Source organism: Chiloscyllium plagiosum, chromosome 7 (assembly GCF_004010195.1).
Source record: "Chiloscyllium plagiosum isolate BGI_BamShark_2017 chromosome 7, ASM401019v2, whole genome shotgun sequence".
NCBI lineage: Eukaryota > Metazoa > Chordata > Chondrichthyes > Orectolobiformes > Hemiscylliidae > Chiloscyllium > Chiloscyllium plagiosum.
In genome coordinates, this window is record NC_057716.1 from 60489239 (window position 1) to 60502701 (window position 13463).

At 36.9% G+C, this 13463-nt stretch overlaps 1 protein-coding gene across 2 annotated transcripts in view; it reads left to right on the top strand.

Moving 5' to 3' along the window:
* psmd14 (proteasome 26S subunit, non-ATPase 14) overlaps window positions 1-13463 on the top strand; it is a 108624-nt gene that overhangs the window by 20285 nt on the left and 74876 nt on the right. For both annotated transcript variants that reach the window (XM_043693868.1, XM_043693867.1), the window contains exon 2: window positions 6216-6267. In XM_043693868.1, the coding sequence (XP_043549803.1) occupies window positions 6220-6267 (48 nt within the window). In that variant the 5' untranslated portion in view covers window positions 6216-6219. The remainder of the gene's footprint in view (window positions 1-6215; window positions 6268-13463) is intronic.

Below are 13463 nucleotides of genomic sequence, written 5' to 3' on the forward strand. Positions count from 1 at the left end.
GTCTGACCTATCACCCTCACCTTTACCTCTTTCCACCTATCACATTTCCGACGCCCGTCCCCCAAGTCCCTCCTCCCTACCTTTTATCTTAGCCTGCTGGACAAACTTTCCTCATTCCTGAAGAAGGGCTTATGCCCGAAACGTCGATTCTCCTGTTCCCTGGATGCTGCCTGACCTGCTGTGCTTTTCCAGCAACACATTTTCAGCTTTGATAATACAGGCCCTATTGTTGGCCATCCATTTTTTTTGCCCAACTATTTATCTGAACTGTCTCAAGGTGTTTTGGAGGATTTTTAAATATTCAAGCTGCTTTGTAAATACAAACTATTTTTATTATCCTAAAGCAACCACCACTTCCTGCCAGGGTTTCTGAGAAACTGTTCTGAGCTATTTTACTTTGTTTCGTTCTTTCCGACCAGTTTTTGGCTTTGTTCCGCTTTTCCTCAACCTTTGGTTTAATCTATGTATCCATCAAAACCCAACAAAAACTACAGGCATGGGGGAAAGCCTATTTTATTCCCTTTCCCTCTTCCTTCTCTCTTTTAGTCATTGCGGGGCGGCATGTTGGCTCAGTGGTTAGCACTGCTGCCTCACAGCATCAGTGTCCCAGATTTGATTCCAGCCCTGGGTGACTGTCTGTCTGCTCCAGTTTCCTCCCACAGTCCAAAGATGTGCAGGTCAGGTGAATTGGCCATGCTACATTGCCCATTGTGTTAGATGCATTAGTCAGAGGGAAGTGTGACTGGATGGGTTATTCTTTGGAGGGTCGGTGTGGGCTTGTTGGGCCGAAGGACCTGTTTCCACACTGCAGAGAATGTAATCTACCCTTTTATATTTGTAGGTGAGGTGAACATAAGATATACAGTCACACTGGGAAATACTCCCAACGTAAATACTGATACCATACCTATCATTTTTAGATTTAAACTGCCCTAGCATCATAAGTGATTGAGATCATTCTCGTCCTTTGTCTCTAAGGATTTCCATGTTTATCCTTACAAGGCTTGAAAAGGGCTCCTGAGTCCATTGATGAATCTTGGACAGCATTCATTGTTTTATTTACAGAACAAAATGCTTTTTAATTCCCATAGTTATAGAATATGAAATCATTTGTTTGGCAGATTGAGGTCACTGGAGAATGATAATTTCTGTATTGTGCACAACCTATGCATAGTCTTCTTTGGAATTTGCAGTGGTTTGACATCCAAAGCACTGGCACCACTTGCAGTGGATTGGCATCCTTGAGAACAGGACATGTCATGGTGTATTTCCTGTAACAGTTAGGATTTTTAAGGACTTTTTATTCTATGTCATGTGGAGTTTGAACAAGGAAACACATTTCAGAATATTTAATCAAATGTGTACATAAAACAACACAGCAAAAGAAAGATAAAATTAAGCTACATAATGACTTGAAAAATAAATTGGAAAAAAGTTTAAAATCTTCCAACAATGCCTAAAACCTGAAGAAATAAGATCCCACACTTTGAAGAGTTAAATTTCTGTACGAGGGAAGTTGTTTGGCAGTAATTAAGGCTGATTACATTATTTTAAAAAAATATTTGCAGTTCTGGTTTATTTAGTGAGCAAGTTCCCATCTTAACACACTTCAGCAATAGCAATAACATTCAAATAGTGGCTTAAACATAATAAAATATCCCAAATTAATTTGTAAGAGCATTATTAAACAGTAGGACACTGAAAGCCTCAAATTGGTGTTGGTTTAGTAGACTAGGAGTCACTTTAAAAGGAGGAAAGTGCGATAGTGATATTCCAGAATTTTGGTCCCAGGAAAGCGTTCATGTAGTTGAATGTTGAGTTGCTTGCTGAGATAATGTTTAACATAGTTAATGTTGGAGCAGGATATCTTTATGGCAGCTTTCCGAATTCCATGTTTAACTGTGTTTGCCAAAATTGTGATCTCTTACTCTGTAATAATAGAGTGCAGGTAGCATCATTTATGTTTGCTTCAAAATTCAGTAATTTCTTCATTCAGAGATGTACTCTGGATTCTCCTTTGCTGCCCTAGCTGCTTTAACATTCACAGTATAGCTAGTTTGTTTCAACCTTTATAGATGGAATTGATTGCTCTGTCCCACTGATGACTTAGCATTTGACACGGAGTGAGTGGTTCACCCTTTATCCGTCTCAGGAATTGAAATTTCTAATGTCCAAATAAATAAAAAAAAAATTTTAATAACTCCCACAATAGTATGATTATATTTTACCTAATGTTGAATACTGTCTTTAAAGTTTTTATAAGAGGACTTGAGGTATTCTGACCATCCACCTAGAACTGCAGGTGCTCAAAATAGTTCACAGTGCTAGAGTGGCACAGAACCATAGCCAGTGCAATTAAACAGAATTATTTTGTTCCAAATTAGTAAATAGCAGATTTTCAACTCTAGCCATTATGTCTCAATTTGTACTCTTACCTTAAAAATGTAAAAGTAAGATTTCCGTACATTTGAGAACCTTCAGATCTGAAGAAAGGTATTTTGACCTGAAATGTTAACTTTGCTTTCTCTCCACAAATGGTGCCAGACCTGATGAGTTTTTTCAACAATTTCTGATTTTGTATCTGAAAACTTATGTTTATATGTACTCAGTATCCACAAAACCATATTTTGTGTTTTTGTCACACTATTGTGTCCGCTTTTTCACACTTTAAATTCCTATTTCTACATTATAATAGAAATTGCATCAGTAAACTGATCTTGCTGTGCTTGCAGTTTTTGACAATTGATCCTGGAACCCCTCAACCTGTACTGTGAAGAAATTTCTCTATTCCAATCTACTTTGTTTCTTGAATTGATGTAAATTTTATTATTTAATAATAAATGATCTTTAATATTATACTTAGATTTTATAAGGAAAGAGTATACAATTCTAAAATGAAGACAATGTTTGACTGAACGTTTAAATAGAGGGAACATGGGAAATGGAAATTTTCTTTCTCCCTTCAATGATCGCAAATCTGATTGCAAGAAGAATTAGAGCTTTTCAGAATTTGGTTTTGTAATTTTTTAGAGAAGGATATTATGGCTGTAGAACAAAGTGAGATTGTAAATGGAATTAGTGATCTTAATAGTTGAGGTCTGGGTGCTTTATACAATTTGGCAGTATTCAGTTGAGTGGGGTGAATCAGATATTGAGAAATCAGGTGCTCTTTCCAAATTTATAAGCCTCATTGCCAGGTGAGGGACCACTTGTGCCTGGGGAAGGGAGTGGAAATTTCACAATTTCTCCGTTTTGAAATGAAATATATTAAAGATTCGAGATATTTTTGCTTCATCGCTGCAAGTTTCTGTTGTAGAACTGAGGAGCATTTCGTACCTTAATCAGTGGGAGCAGGTGGGTGGTTTGGCCTTTTGAACAATAGCAGAGATTGAATAGATGTGGTCTCATCAAATAATTTCTGCTCCGTGTGTGAAATGTTTCAGGATAAAAGTGCATGTGTGTTCCTGTCTGCTCAGGAGAGATCAATGTGCAACTTTTGCTGATGGAAGAGATTTCTTCGAAATGAGGAAATAGTTGGCTGGACTTGTAGTTTGTATGGTGTTGGTAATCTGATATCTTTAGGTCTTCCACACCAAATATGCTGATTGACAAAAGTACAATACTGTGAATGCTCGAAATCTGAAAAGCAGATGATGATAGAAATACTCAGCAGGAAAAGAAAGTCAGAGAGGAGTTAACATTTCAGTTTAAGGACCATTCATCAAAACTGAAGATTTCAGCAGACTTTTTTGGTAGTTGAGTTGAGTTTTGTATGGAATTATCAGTTGGTCTTTGGCTTTAACCTAGTGCCCAGTGTGTTTAACAAATGAAAGCTCTTTTATGGGCACAAATGTGGTTTGAGTATGGTTCTGCTCTATTTAATGGCACTTCAATGATAATCACAGAATATTTTAAGAGTTGGATCTGTTTGGGTTTACCATGTACCATTATTTCAGGCCACAGTTTAAAAATAAGGGATTACTTATTGAAGATGGAATTGAGAAGGCATTTTTTTCTGAGGGATTTTTGCTTCCTTAAAAGATAGTGGAAAGATATGGAATCTTTAAGCATTTTAAGGCAGAGGTAGACAGATTTTCGATTACCAAGGGGATAAAAGTTTGTCATGATTTGCTGGAATGTAGTGTTGAGGATAAAATCACGTTCACCATGATTCTGTTGAACGGCGCAACAGACTTGAAGCGCTGAGTGTCCTTCTCTTGATTCTTGCTCTCATGTCACATTGATTAAATTAGCTTCCCTACAGTGTGTAAACAGACTTTTTGGCCCAACTAGTCCACACCGACCCCTGAAGAGCGACCTTCTGACTAATGCTCTGAACACTGAATTTAGCATGGCCAATCCACCGTTCTGCACATTTTTGGATTGTGGGAGGAAACCGGAACACCCGGAGGAAACCCACGCAAACATGGGGAGGATATGCAAACTCCACACAGTTGCCCGAGGCTGGAATTGAACCTGGGTCCCTGGCACTGTGAGGCTGCAGTGCTAACCACTGAGCCACCGTGCTGCTCTAATCATTTTCTTATCATTTACCAGAGAAGCTTTGTATTAACCACACCATTTGATATAGTAGAATGGAAGTTTGAATCTATTTTTATTCCATTTCTTTCTAATTTTCTACCTCTTTCTATTTTGAATATATAACGATTTGGAATGCTGAGATTGGGGTTTCAATGGAGTATAGAATCCCTACAATGAAGAAAGAGCCATTTGGCCTATTGAGTCTGCATTGAACTGCCGAAGAGCATCCCACCTAGAAAATAAGAATGTTGTAATCTCCAGTTGGCAAGGAACGGAGATACTGCCAAGCAGCTGGGATTGAGTCGTTGTCAAGAGTGCCTATACAGTAGAAACATTAGCTAGTTGCAGATATGTGCCACTTGAATCCATCTTAAATACTGTGATAACTTAAAGAAACAACTATAATTAATTTACATATTACAACTATGAACTACAAGTTAACTGTCACATGTAAGATGGTTTAAATATGTGTATACCTATTGGAGGAGGAAGAGTTCAACTAACTGGCATAAAAGTTGAAAAGTTATTTTCCTAAAGTTAATATTTCTGTGCTAATGACTACACCTAAAGTTGAAAATTTAATCCATGGAAGTTTCGACTTGAGAAAATCATGTTTTATTTTGCAATCACAAAATGGCCATTTTGTGATTGTATTGAAAAGCTTGCTGTGATGCTGTTGAATGATACTGTTCATTAACAAAAGAATATCAAGAATTTTTGGGAACTAGATTGCTGCACTGTTTGTTTTGAAAATTGCTTATGTTAGACTGGTAGATAAAATAAAATTCTCAACTGATACCTCTCGTTGAGATGAAAATTGTACTAATTTAGAAAAGCCTACATTTTGGAATTTTGAAAATATTTTATAACGAAGCAGATTTGCTTGATGTAAAGATGTTCTGTGCTCAGTCTGGTCAAACTGAGGGGATTCAAAGTGGCCTTGATGATTGTCACTGTAACATATTTTAATGTGTTTAGTAATATTTGTGTGAGCAGTAAAGGTGTTTCTTTTGAGAAAATGATTTTCTAAAGAATTGTGAGAAGTCTTTTTGTACAGTACAAATTCCTTTAATGTCACTTTGAAAGCTTTTAAGACTTGTGTATCTTGAGACTCATATCTGATCACACCATCAGTTGCATGCAATATTGATGATAACTGACAAGCTGTAAGTTAATTAGCACCAAACTTACTAATTAGATGTACAATTTTTAATTTGAAAGTGACGATTTCTATTTGTGCAGACTGTACAAGTTGCCGTAATATATCTAGTATTTGAAAGAAATGCTTCAGCTAGTGGAGGTCTGCATTTTTAGTAATGTGGCAACTGCTACAGTCATAAACCCAAGTCTAATAATTAGGAATGTAATGTAAGAATAAATATTGTAACCATACAAAAGAACTTTAAGAAATAGGTTTTCAGTTTGTGAAATACTGTTATGAAATTGGGGATAACCCAATAAAAAACAAAAGCAGTGAGATTGGGTCTGTTAATTAGCAAGGAAGACAGGTTCTTGAATTAGTATGTGGTGCTAATTAACAGGAAATCTGATGTTGTGTTGTAATTACCACCAATATTTTTGACATAAGGAAAGATTGAAGGTGAATTATATAGATGATAATTGAGTTTAAAAAGTTTCTTAGATAATTACTTTTTGTGTGGTTTTGTTTTCAGAGATATGGATCGACTTTTGCGATTGGGAGGTGGTATGCCTGGGCTTGGACAGGTTAGTGTTCCCTTTTTTTTGCTACATTTTAACTATGAAGGGTCTTTGGTGGTGATAGATCAATTTCTACTGAAGTTAGTTTGAATTTATGATTTGTCCAGAACACTTGAACCTTCACATAGATTAATATAATGTGCAAACTGCATCTACTATTATTCGTGTTTGTAAACTAAACCTTTTAGAGGGTATCTCAGAATCAAGTCTATTTTTGATGCACATTGGATCAAACCCTTCATTAATTCACCAACACTAGCATCAGGCTGCTTTTGAAGTTCATATTTACCATGTACATGTGAATAATATTGCATTCCAGCAACATGATTATTCACTCTGTTAATTAGCAAATGCCCAAATCTGGAATACGTTAAATACCTACAGCTGACTTGTCTGTGAATAAATAGAACATTGCACTGTTCATGGTGTGTTACTTTTATTCTTTAATTTTAACAAAAGACTTTAAACTCCTGTAGCTATTGAGTTGTGGATCTTACACCACAACAATTTATTATCACAGTGAATGTATTCACTGCTGGTAATTTTCATTATTTACTGACTACCGATTTTGATATTACATTTTTTTATCATGCATCATGGTATTGACTTATTTTGATATGCATACAAAATGTAAACAATCTGAACATATGTGCCGGAGGGAAAAGCCAAGCTATGCAGTTTAAACATATGCACTGGTATGGTTTTTGTTGTGGATATATTTATTCAATAGCTGTTTATTCTGAGGTTTTGTTTAAATTTTGTGGCTTGGTCAAAATTTTGTTTACTGTTTCTCAATTTTTCTCTAAATTGTGTTTCTATTTGAAATGGAGGGCGAAATTGGGATCGGTTGAACTTGGTGGCTAATTAAGAACAAACTAACAGAAGATTCAATTTGAGAAAGATGTGTGCGATTCAATTTATATTGTTGCTCAGGACAGTTAGTTTGCAGTCTTCTGAGGCATGTGATTGCTCTGTTTATTTACCCATTTGTTATTTCATAAATCTGTTGGGACGTTTTTCGCTATACCACAGATGGTGAAAGATTTATTTTGCTGTTTCCCAAAATCCAGTAACATTGTGCACAAATGGAAGATTGTCTGTTCACGTGTGGGCTTATGTATGGCAGATACTGGACAGTTAAAAACATATATCCTAAGTTATGGGGAATGGAGGTTTCACCTGTAAGAATTGTTTAAGATATTTAACTAAGTAAGACAGTGATCAAAAATTGTGAAAATGTAATGGGAAGGCAGTGGTCTAAACATTCAGTACAGTGAAATGCTGTACTCATTGATGCTGATACCACGCCTTGGTTACAATTTTTTTTATGTATCCCAACCAATCCCATTTTCTAATGGGGGACAATCTATATACTATTTAGATTTTGAGATCAAGGGATTGTAATTTGTTAAAGGAGGTTTTTGTCCTCCTTAGGATCTTAATCTCTTTCAGAAATACCTCAATTACATAGTTTTTCTTCCCCTTTTAAAAAATTCCATTCTTAAAGGTCCATATAAAATTTCAAAGTGTATTTGGTTTCTCAGCTTTGTTGTAGAAAACAAACTGAGCATTTAAGGGTTAAGGATGCCTGAAATAATTCATTTCCACTTTAATGACCTAGCCTTGCTGGGCTAGGACGACAGGGAACATGCTCCTGACTTGTACAGCATTTGCCAATTAACACCTCCTATAACAGGTTGCCTCAGCTCATCATTGAACGAAGGACAGCAGAAGTAGTTTACATTCAGCTGACATTAAGCCAGCCTGTTTTTCCGATTTCTGATTTGCTTACCTAAATGGCAGTTTTAATGTTGACTTATACCGAATAATAATTGTTTGTGAAAATGGTTTGTAATTAGAATAATCTAGCCTAGAACTAAAATTTCTTTAAATTTTGCTTATGCTACAGGTTTATGGAGCAAATAATGGGGGAGATGTATTTAGTTTATAAAACTGCATTTCATCGTGGTTTCAATTAAATTTAAGATGCTTTGCATTAAAAACAATTGTGGTTGCAATGCACTTGTTTTGCAATCCCAAAATTTGTTGCATTTCAAGTAATTGTTACATTTAGGTTCCATTTGCATCTTGCCTATTAAACTCTTCAAGACCTACAGTGCAGTGATATTGTACTGGGAATCATGTTTGTTAGCAAGAAAATAATCAATTGGCAGAAGCAAAAAAAGTATGGAAAATGTAAAACATGAACTGGGATAATCGTAAATGATAAGACTGTGCTTTCACTATCAATGCATGCTACCCTACAAAAGTAAACAAATGCATTATTACAATTGCATGCCATTTATACCACTCCTAAAATTGCTGATCAGCTGTGATCGCACTAGATCGAACATGCATTAAATGATGCAAATTTTTGAATCACAATTTCAAATCTGTCACTGAGGCAGTATTGTAAGAGGTATCTTTAATTTGTGGAATATTTAATATTACCAGTTAACAATTAAATAGATTCTTTACATTAAAAACAGAGAATAGGTGAAACAGCTATGCACAGAATTGTGAAACATCAGTTCACTTCAATGGTTAGTGGTTGATGCAAAAGCTGTCAACATCCTAGATGAGACAAATACATAACTGAGTTAGATGCCAAGTATGTGTCAGTATTCAGTCATGTATGTTATAAATTTGCACACATTATAGACAAGAATACGTCATGGTGGAAGTTATCATGCATCAGTCACAGAAAATGTACCTATTTTTGATACAGGTGGAAATCTAATTCATAACGGAATTAATCACAGGGCTATGTTTTGTGTATTGACAAAAACACATTTCTATGTGTATAATCTTTTTCACCATTGCTATTACTTATTTGTTGTTTCAACTAGTTATTATTCCCTCTTGATCATTGTTGTAATAAATGTCGGATCTCCCCCCGATGTGGATATTGTCAGAGACAATGGGAAAATAAGAATAGCTTTCCGAGCACTAAACAACGTTCGACCAAAAATTAATCTATAGTTACGATGTGTCTGGCAAGGTTTAGCTGAGGTTTTTCAATTGAGAATTCAAAAGGTGGATTTTACAGCTGGCTTCTGATACTGAATTCAAGTTTTAAATCAAGAAAAATACATTTGGAAGTTTTGAGTGATCAACACTTAAAGCTGCTACTAGTTAAATGTCAAATGAATTTTACGTAATAAAGTTGTATGCAGTCAAGACAATTGGAACTTCTGTTTGTTTAACCCACTGGTGATTTAAAACATATTTAATAAAGTGGTGCAGTCGGACTGATTAAGTAAATCAAAGTCCTTCATTTGTTTTCAAAGTTTGAATATATTTAGGACTTTCTTGCATTGAATTTAGTTGAAATATTTTGGTTAAATTTCAAAGGTTATCCTCATCTCAGTGATAACACTGCTGCCTCTAAGATGGTTGCACATTGAAACCATTGTGCTGAGAGAGCCCTAGTGTTGAAGGTGCCATCATAGGATCTGGTTTTAAAATTGCATCTAACCATCACTGGCTGTAAAGTATCTCGCAGCACTGTTTGTAAAAGGAGAGTTCTGGAATCCTGCCTGATAATTGTCCACTGACCAAGGTCATAAAAATATGTAATTGTTAATTGCATTGCTGATCAGTGGGTTTTTTTCTGTTTGCAGATTGTTGTTGTGTTGACAACAGTGCCCTTTAACAGGTTTCATTGGCTTTAAAAAGATTTGGGACACCCTAAGCTGAGGAAAGGCACCACATGTTGAAGATGAACAAAACTCCTAGATATTTGCAGCGCAGAAGGATATTTGGCCCATTGTGTCTATGCTGGTCGACAAGAATTCGGCTTTTTCCAGCTTTTGGCCATAGCCTTTGAGGCTATGAGAATTTTTGACTCAACCATCCTTTCAGGCAGAGTTTCAGACTCCTGACACCCATTGAGTTGAAAACAAATCTACTCACTTCTCCCCATAGTTCTTTGTCTGTATCTTAATTCTGTGCGCCTGGTTATTGATGTCTCTACTGATGGAAAAAGATGACTACTTATCTACCCTTTCAAAGCCCTCATTACCTTATATACCTTTCAACCTTGCATATTATAAAGGAGCAGACGAAAAGTTTTGCTTCTCCCTAATTTACCAATGATCTGTAGTTGGCTTTAGTTCACACTTAATCTGGTTATTTGCTGTTTTTCTTTTTGTGCTTATGGCTCTTAGTTATACAAAATCCTGGGCTACCCATTTTTAAAATTGCAAGTAGATTTTAATACGCTAGTTATGTAACATTAGAACTGTGGTACATGAATGAATTACTGTCTGTTATGTTTCTACTGCCCTACTTCCACACAAATAAAAGGACTTCTACTAGTGCATACATTTTTCTTTTTTCACAACTTCTGTCATCACAATCTTGCACCAGCTTCTGACTGTAGCATTTACTTCAACTAAAATAAATAGTGTCAATGTACTGTGTAGCACAAAGTGACACTTCAGTACATGTTTAATCAGGTATTTTATTAACATAGAATAGAATCGGCTAAATAATTGATACCGGTTCACACCATGGAAAAGGTGGAGTAATCTAACTAATAGTGTTAATAAATTTGCTAAAAGGACTGAGCAGATAACACTTTGAGGTGTTAGCTTTATGCTGTTATAATGGCAAAAGCCTTTTTTAACACTTTGTCAACAAGAGCAGCCCAAGTGAAACTGGAGGTTTATATGGGTTCACATATTACTGTAACTGAAATAAAGATGATACTTGGGACAGATACCACCTAGCTCTGATAGAATGTTATTTTCAATGAAATCATTTTGTTTCCAACAGTTGTACATTTTGCATGCTTTCAAATCTATGGCCTTAATTGTGACATTGCCATAATACTGCTCCATAAGTGTGAGAGTGGATTTCGGCTGTAATGATGAAGGCAAGCCTAGAATCAGTTACCTATCTTTTCATTTACTCAATGTGTGTATTGCTGATGACCCCCACTTTTGTTACCCTTAAAAGGTCAGCTGCTTTCTTGAACAGTTACTGACCATGTTATGTAGGTACAATCACATTGCTGTTTGAAAAGAAGTTTTAGGTTTCTGAACTAGAGACAGTGAAAGGTGAGGTAATATAGAAACATGTCAGGATATGATGATTCACTAGGATGGGAACTTTCAGGTGAATGTATTTTCAAGGATCTGCTGCTGTTGTTCTTCCAGGTGACAAAGATCACCTATTCGGAAGGTCATCTCAAAGAAATCTTAGCAAGTATTGAAGTGCATCTTGTAAATAGAACATATTTGCATTTGACTGCTATTATGGTACTGGGGTTGAGGGGTGCAACTTTGTAAGGTGATGAATTAGCATTGACCAAGTGGGCTGATTTGCCCTGGATGGTGTCAAGCTTCTTGAGTGTTCACGCAGGAAAATGAAGAATGTTCCATCCCTCTTGACATCTGCCTTGTAGATGGTGAACAGGCTTTGAAGAGTCAGGAGTTGAGTTAGCTACCACCGAATTACTAGTGTCTGACCTCTGCTTGTAAGTACAGAATTTATATGGCTGGTCTGGTTCTACTTTTGATCAATGGCAACCCAGCAAAGTGGATGTCCGTTAAGATGTTGAAAGGCAAGAGGAGATGGTTAGATTCTCATGTTGGGACCATCCATTGCTTGACACTTGTGTGACACAAATTTATACACTCCTTATTAACCCAAGACTGAATGTTGTGCAGTTCTAGCTATATGGAGGTACTGATTGTTCCAGTATCAAAGGAATGGCACTGAACAGTATGTCATTATGAACAAACGTTGCTACTATTGAGGAAGGGTCCTTGATAAAGCTGAATGATGGTTGTGCTGAGGGATACTATCTGAGGAACTCTTACAGGGATGATCTGGGTTAACCTCCAACACTGCAATCTTTGTGCTTGATATGACGAACCAGTTTAGAGTTTCCTGAGTGCACTTGGTACCACACTTTGCCAAATGCTGTCACCATGTTAAGGGCAGTAGCTGTCACCCCACTTCTGAATTCCCACACAATGTTCATCTTTCGACCAAGACTATAATGAGATCTGGAGCCAGCTGCTTTTGGAGGAATCCAAACTGGGTGTCAACGAACAGGTTATTTTTGACAAGTACTATTTGGTAGTAGTATTACTGATCTATCACCACTTGAAGTTTGTATCACTGACAACTTTGTCACCGTGATGATGATTGAGAGTAGACTGAACAGTAATTGGCTATATTTAATTTGTCTGGTTTCTTGTGTACAAGATGTAATTATGCAGTCTTTCACATTGGTGGCTGGGTGCCAGTGTTGTAGCTGTACTAGAACAACTGGTGTGATTAGTTCTGGAACACAACAGCACACGTGTTGTCAGGGCCCTTAGCCTTTGCTGTATTCAGTGCTTTTTGTTGAAATTGGCATTTGTGGAGTGTGCTCCTCCTGTTTAGTTTCACTGACTCCCCCATTCACGACTGGCAGGACTGCAGAGCTTTGAAATAATCTGTTAATTGTGGGATTGATTGGCTCTGTCCATTGCCTACTGCTTTTGCTGTTTAGAATATATTTTGACCACGTTTGCAGCTTTCCCAGGTTGGCACCTCATTTTTTCAGTATACCAGGTACTGCTCCTGGAATGTTACTCTCCTTATTGAGCCAGTGTTGATCCCCTGCCTGATGTAACGGTAGAGTGAGAGATATGTAGGGCCTTGTATTCAACAACAATCTGTACTTTATAAGTCTGCTATTGCTAATGGCTCTCGGTGCCTCACTGATGCTGAGTTTTGAGCTTATAGATCTGTTTGGAATCTACCCCATTTAGCACAGTCATTGTACTACACCACATGATTATGAATATCCTTACATTGTAGACATTATCTTCTTTACAGAACATTGCAAAAGATACAGGTGCAGTTGGCAGTTTAAGGGTAAAATCAAGTAGATTTTCCCCTTTTTGGTTTTGCATCCACTGCATGCCTAGTCTAGCAGACATATTGGTCAATTCTTTTAAGTAGTGGTGCTACCAGCTAATCTTGTTGATGGACTTTTTGTTCTGCACTCAGAGTACATTCCTGCTACCCTCAACATCTTTAGTGTGCTGGTAACAGAATCAGTGGTTTTACAGTGCATTTGACCACTGACTGTGCACAAGGTTTTCAAATGAGCATCACGACCTACTGCCTACCTTACCGCGCCCACCCCAGCCCACCTCGCCCCACCCAGCCCACCTCGCCCCAACAACCAACCAACCCAC